This window comes from Trematomus bernacchii, unplaced genomic scaffold, assembly GCF_902827165.1.
Source record: "Trematomus bernacchii unplaced genomic scaffold, fTreBer1.1, whole genome shotgun sequence".
NCBI lineage: Eukaryota > Metazoa > Chordata > Actinopteri > Perciformes > Nototheniidae > Trematomus > Trematomus bernacchii.
The window spans coordinates 12501-20000 of record NW_022987650.1 but is presented as its reverse complement, the minus strand read 5'-3'; the positions used below and the strand labels follow the sequence as shown (position 1 = coordinate 20000).

At 51.3% G+C, this 7500-nt stretch overlaps 1 protein-coding gene across 1 annotated transcript in view; it reads left to right on the top strand.

Moving 5' to 3' along the window:
• The window catches only part of LOC117486374 (cullin-9), a gene marked incomplete at its 3' end in the record, with an annotated part of 27166 nt that overhangs the window by 7222 nt on the left and 12444 nt on the right, over positions 1-7500 (top strand). Inside the window, 5 exon segments of the mRNA XM_034134791.1 lie at positions 541-695; positions 3654-3742; positions 3744-4161; positions 4163-4204; positions 4206-4313. Of these exon segments, the coding sequence (XP_033990682.1) occupies positions 541-695; positions 3654-3742; positions 3744-4161; positions 4163-4204; positions 4206-4313 (812 nt within the window).

Here is a 7500-nt window from a genome sequence, read left to right as displayed (position 1 = left end):
CCGTCAAGGCTCGCCGGCAGTACACTTTCCGTCACAGGAACACGCTTTGCTGGCAGTGAGAAGAATCCAGACTCCTTCGCCCCTCCAACAGAGGCATGTCCTTGTTCTTTTTCCTTTTCGTCATTTCAAGCGATAAAAACTCGATCTTCTCTCGATTTTTGTTTTTTGGACGCCCTCGGCTCGAGTTCAGGACGTTCTGAACTGAACAAGGGCGTCAAATGACGGCAAGACGCCCCCCTGGCGGAAACACTGGGTCTCAGATATATCCAGAGCCTGTCTCTGATTGGCTGAAACAGATCATTGCAGCATTACCCATAATCCCCTCTGTTTCAGCCCTGTTTCCAAAGTGCTGATTCTCTGTCTGTTACTTCAGATGAAATTAAGGAGCCCCTCCCCACGCCCCTCTCTTTCCACAGAGGGGACACATGTTGATGTAGGAGAGACGTGAAGAAGTGGGTTTCGATCAATAGGTGACCTCAGAATGTGTATGTAAGGTATATATTTATGGTCTCTCTATGTCTGTCCTCTGTGTGTCCTCAGGCAGCAGAGCGTATGTCCTCCTGTCTCTCAGTCAGCAGGACGGCATCGAGCAGCACATGGACTTTGATAACCGTTACACTCTGCTGGAGCTGTTCGCTGAGACAACGTCCTCCGAGGAGCACGGGGTGTCCTTCGAGGGGATCCACCTGCCTCAGGTACACACCTGTCAATCACCTGTCCCTCACACTGTCCCTCACACTGTCCCTCACACTGTCCCTCACACTGTCCCTCACACCTGTCAATCACCTGTCCCTCACACTGTCCCTCACACTGTCCCTCACACTGTCCCTCACACTGTCCATCACACCTGTCAATCACCTGTCCCTCACACTGTCCCTCACACTGTCCCTCACACCTGTCAATCACACCTGTCAATCACCTGTCCCTCACACTGTCCCTCACACCTGTCCCTCACACCTGTCCCTCACACCTGTCCCTCACACCTGTCCCTCACACCTGTGCCTCACACCTGTCCCTCACACCTGTCCCTCACACTGTCCCTCACACTGTCTCCCACACCTGTCCCTCACACCTGTCCCTCACACCTGTGCCTCACACCTGTCCCTCACACCTGTCCCTCACACCTGTCCCTCACACCTGTCCCTCACACTGTGCCTCACACCTGTCCCTCACACCTGTGCCTCACACCTGTCCCTCACACTGTCCCTCACACCCTGTCCCTCACACCTGTGCCTCACACCTGTCCCTCACACTGTCCCTCACACCTGTCCCTCACACCTGTCCCTCACACTGTGCCTCACACCTGTGCCTCACACCTGTCCCTCACACCTGTGCCTCACACCTGTGCCTCACACCTGTGCCTCACACCTGTGCCTCACACCTGTGCCTCACACCTGTGCCTCACACCTGTCCCTCACACTGTCCCTCACACCTGTGCCTCACACCTGTGCCTCACACCTGTCCCTCACACCTGTGCCTCACACCTGTGCCTCACACCTGTCCCTCACACCTGTCCCTCACACCTGTGCCTCACCCCTGTGCCTCACACCTGTCCCTCACACCTGTGCCTCACACCTGTGCCTCACACCTGTCCCTCACACCGGTCCCTCACACTGTCCCTCACACCTGTCCCTCACACCTGTGCCTCACACCTGTCCCTCACACCGGTCCCTCACACTGTCCCTCACACTGTCCCTCACACCTGTCCCTCACACTGTCCCTCACACCTGTCCCTCACACTGTCCCTCACACTGTCCCTCACACCTGTCCCTCACACCTGTCCCTCACACCTGTCCCTCACACTGTCCCTCACACTGTCCCTCACACTGTCCCTCACACCTGTCCCTCACACCTGTCCCTCACACCTGTCCATCACACAGGTCTCCCTTGTAAAAGAGATCGTTGATCTCAATGGGATTTTTTAACCTGGATAAATAAAGGCTACAAACAAACAAACAAACACCGTCCCGCACACCTGTCCCTCACACCTGTCCTCACCCTGTCCTCACACCTGTCCCTCACACTGTGCCTCACACTGTCCCTCACACCTGTCCCTCACACCTGTGCCTCACACTGTCCCCACACTGTCCCTCCACACTGTGCCTCACACCTGTGCCTCACACTGTCCCTCACACCTGTCCCTCACACCTTCCCTCACACCTGCCCTCACACCTGTCCTCACACTGTGCCTCCAACCTGTCCCTACACTGTGCCTCACATGTCCCACACTGTCCCTCACACCTGTCCCTCACACCTGTCCCTCACACTGTGCCTCACACCTGTGCCTCACACCTGTCCCTCCACCTGCCTCACACCTGTGCCTCACACCGGTGCCTCACACTGTGCCTCACACCTGTCCCTCACACTGTCCCTCACACTGTGCCTCACACCTGTGCCTCACACCTGTCCTCACACCTGTTCCCTCACACCTGTGCCTCACCCTGTTCCTCACACCTGTCCTCACAACCTGTGCCTCACCCCTGTGCCTCACACCTGTCCCTCACACCTGTGTCCTCACACCTGTGCCTCACACCTGTCCCTCACACCTGTCCCTCACACTGTCCCTCACACCGGTCCTCCCACTGTCCTCACACCTGTCCCTCACACCGGTCCCTCACACTGTCCCTCACACTGTCCCTCACACCTGTCCCTCACACTGTCCCTCACACCTGTCCCTCACACTGTCCCTCACACTGTCCCTCACACCTGTCCCTCACACCTGTGCCTCACACCTGTCCCTCACACCGGTCCCTCACACTGTCCCTCACACCTGTCCCTCACACCTGTGCCTCACACCTGTCCCTCACACTGTCCCTCACACCTGTCCCTCACACCTGTGCCTCACACCTGTCCCTCACACCTGTCCCTCACACTGTCCCTCACACCTGTCCCTCACACCTGTGCCTCACACCTGTCCCTCACACCTGTCCCCTCACACCTGTCCCTCACACCTGTCCCTCACACCTGTCCCTCACACTGTCCCTCACACTGTCCCTCACACCTGTCCCTCACACCTGTCCATCACACAGGTCTCCCTTGTAAAAGAGATCGTTGATCTCAATGGGATTTTTTAACCTGGATAAATAAAGGCTACAAACAAACAAACAAACACCTGTCCCTCACACCTGTCCCTCACACCTGTGCCTCACACCTGTCCCTCACACTGTCCCTCACACCTGTGCCTCACACCTGTCCCTCACACCTGTCCCTCACACCTGTCCCTCACACCTGTCCCTCACACCTGTCCCTCACACCTGTCCCTCACACCTGTCCCTCACACCTGTCCCTCACACCTGTCCCTCACACCTGTCCCTCACACCTGTCCCTCACACAGGTCTCCCTTGTAAAAGAGATCGTTGATCTCAATGGGATTTTTTAACCTGGATAAATAAAGGCTACAAACAAACAAACAAACACCTGTCCCTCACACCTGTCCCTCACACCTGTCCCTCACACCTGTGCCTCACACCTGTGCCTCACACCTGTCCCTCACACCTGTCCCTCACACCTGTGCCTCACACCTGTCCCTCACACTGTCCCTCACACCTGTGCCTCACACCTGTGCCCTCACACCTGTCCCTCACACCTGTCCCTCACACCTCCATAGAATGAGATGTTTTTAAAGATGTGTCTGATGTCTTGATGTCTCTCAGATCCCAGGTAAGCTGCTGTTCTCTCTGGTGAAGCGTTACCTGTGCGTCACGTCTCTGATGGACAAACTGAACACTGCGGGGGGGGGGGGAGTCTGAGCGGCAGGAAAGCCCTGCCGCCTCCTCCTCTAGCCCCGCCCCCTCCACCTCTAGCTCCGCCCCCTCCACCTCTAGCCCCCGCCCACCTGACGGAGAGAACCGCATGCAGCGCCAGTTCGACTTCACCATGGCGATGGCTAACCTCATCTCAGAGCTGGTGCGCGTGATGGGCTGGGATCGAAACCGAGGAGGCGTGGCCTATGAAGGAGGCGAGGCCTGTGAAGGGGGCGGGGCCTGTGGCGACGATTCAGAGGAACGTAACGCCCTCCGGTCCATCTTCCAGCCTCGCTTCAGTGGCTCCTCCTTTACTGCTGCCGTGCTAACCGCCGCGCCAGCTAATGCTAATGCTAACGCCGCGGCCGCGCAGCCGCAGAAGAAGACGGCGGGAAACGCCTACAAGACGAGCTCAGACTTTCTCCAGCCGCTCCGCCTACGTTGAGTACGTTCAGGAACACACTGAAGAGCGGCATGACGGTCCGCATGCTGGAGGACTACGAGTAGGTGAGCTCCGGAGACGAGGGGGAGTTCAGGTACAAGCAACGACGGCTCTCTCCACCTGTACAGGTGAGGAACACACACACACACACACACACACACACAACACACACACACACACACACACACACACACACTGATCATGGTTTTAGGACTCAGGCATGGACTCATGGTTTAGGACTCATAGTGCTGACTCATGGTTTAGGACTCATAGTGCTGACCCATGGTTTAGGACTCATAGTGCTGACTCATGGTTTAGGACTCATAGTGCTTGATTGATTGATTGAAAAGTTTATTAACAGCTTGTATATTGGGTACAGTACAGTACAGCTCAAAACATAACAATTGTTAAGGGGATGCAGACCAGGGAAAGACTTTCGTCTTGTTTACATCAGGGTCCCCCATTTCCAATTCAGTGCATATCATTTAAGACATAATAAGACATATTTGACATACAGATGGCTTATTTACAATTTACATACAGGTGGTTTTTTACATAACAGATGGCTTATTTACAATTTTCATTTTAGATTTCCGTTCTAATACATCCTAACCGGACATTTAAGACATACCAAGTCTACAGATATACAGTTAGTAACAGAGTCTAAAATGCGAGTATATACATAGATGGGGGGGGAAGCTGTCCATTGTACGACAGGTTGAGATTTGTAACCATTACCGGGGCCAGTTTTGCAATGCTTTCCCCCTGAAGGTGCTCTTTAAGAGAGGTTTTGAAGGTAAGTATAGTTTTACTTTCCCTTTACAGTTGTGGGAAGAGCGTTCCACCTTGATGTGGCATAATTGCGAAACGTGTATTCCCCTTTTTTCTGCCAAAATCTGGGTTTTACATGATTTGTGGAGCTCCCTCTGGTGTTATGATCATGGTATTCCTTGACCTTTGGGAAGAATTTTGACATGTACATGGGTACCATAGAGGTGTAGTGGATCTTGTAGACCAGGGCCCATTGCAAGTAGCTGTACTCTGTCGTCTACTCTAAGAAGCCATCCTAGGTTGTCAAAGTGGGCAGAGGTGAGGTGGGTTCTAGATGAAAGGTCAAGCAGTAGTCTGACCAGTTTATTTTGCGATGTTTGAAGTTTTATTTTTAGCGCCTTGGAGGTGCTATGGTACCATGACGTGCAAGCATAGTCATAGTACCCTTGAATGAGTGCTCCTGCCAGAGTTTTCAGGGTGTTTTTTGTTTACCAGAGAGGAGATCCGGTATAGGAATCTAGTTCTTTGATTGACTTTTTTTATTACATTGGATGCCATTTTGTCACAGGAGAGGTTTGCCTCAAGAATAGATCCTAGGTATGTAATTTCCTTCTTACTTGTGACAATAATGTCACCCACTGCAACTGAGAAGTCGTCGGATTTGCTGAGATTATGTTTCGAACCGAAGAGAATGGACTCTGTTTTACCCAGGTGTAATGATAATTTATTATCGGCGAGCCAGGTGCAGATTCTGCCGAGCTCGGAGCTGAGGGTTTTTTCAACCTGCAATCTGCTCCTGTCAGAGACCAGCAGGGCTGAGTCGTCCGCGAACAGGAACAAGTTGCAGTCACATGCTGATGACATGTCATTTGCATAAATTAGGAACAGTAACGGACCTAATATGCTTCCTTGTGGAACACCACAGCTCACTGGGAGGGGTGGGGACAGAGTACCGTTTACCTCCACCATCTGTTCTCTCCCCTCCAGGTAGGATTGCATCCAGCTCACCCGATAGTTTATCAAAACCAATTGCTTTTAGCTTGTCAATCAGAATGGGGTGATTGACAGTGTCGAAAGCCTTTTGTAGGTCCAGCATCACCATGCCGCAGTATTTACCCTCGTCCACCTCTTGTTTGATGTGGTCGTTCAAATAAAGAAGGCATGTGTCAGTGGAGTGGGATGTTCTAAAGCCAGATTGAAATTCATAGATTAGTTTCTTTTCTGCGAGGTACTTTTCGACCTGTTCATATACTATTTTTTCCATGACTTTCGAGATGGAGGTAAGTATAGAAACAGGGCGGTAGTTGCCTGGGTCCAATTTGCTGCCCTTTTTTGTGCAGGGGGGGTTACTCTTGCAATTTTGAAGTCTTTGGGTACTTTTCCCTGTTTTATGGAGAGGTTAATTATGTGAGCTATGACTGGTGAGATGGCGGTTGCTGTGTCTCTGAGGAATTTGGAGGGGATATTGTCGTGGCCAGTGGCCTTGTTAGGTTTGAGGGCGCTCAGTTTAATGAGTACCTCTGCTGTTGTTACCCTTGCTAGACTGAAATCATCTTTGCGTACCCCTAGGTTTTTGTAGTAGGTCATGATGTGATCTACTCCAAAAAGCCCTGAGTGGGAGGGTAATTTATTTACAAGAGTTGTGGCTATGTTTGTGAAAAAAATGTTCAAGTACTTGGCCACATCCAGTTTGTCTGTGATGAGCCTGTTATCTGTCTTTATGTTTACGTTTGAAAATCTCGTTTTGAGTTTTTTACTGCAGCCAAGCTGGTTATTGAGTAATTTCCAAAGTTCACGGGGTTTATTTTTGTTTTCCTCAGTTTTGTCATTGATGAAATTCTTTTTGGCAGTTTTGATCATGGAGCTTACGTCATTTCTTAGTCTGTTTTCTTTCAATTTTTAGTTCAGTCACGTGGGCCTGGAGTTCACTGCTCGTGCTTTGGAAAGCATTGACTGACTTTTATGAAACTCAGAGCATTTTTTGTCTCTGGTTTTCATGGCGGTCAGTATGCCGGAGTGCATCCACGGCTCAGCGCGATTTTTTACCCTGGTTGTTCTTAGGGGGGCCAAATCATTGAGTATTGCTCAAATCATTGAGTATTGCTGACTCATGGTTTAGGACTCATAGTGCTGACTCAGTGGTTTAGGACTCATAGTGCTGACTCATGGTTTAGGACTCATAGTGCTGACTCATGGTTTAGGACTCATAGTGCTGACTCAGTGGTTTAGGACTCATAGTGCTGACTCAGTGTTTTAAGGACTCATAGTGCTGACTCATGGTTTAGGACTCATAGTGCTGACTCATGGTTTAGGACTCATAGTGCTGACTCAGTGGTTTAGGACTCATAGTGCTGACTCAGTGTTTAAGGACTCATAGTGCTGACTCATGGTTTAGGACTCATAGTGCTGACTCATGGTTTAGGACTCATAGTGCTGACTCATGGTTTAGGACTCATAGTGCTGACTCATGGTTTAGGACTCATAGTGCTGACTCATGGTTTAGGACTCATAGTGCTGACTCAGTGTTTAAGGACTATAGTGCTG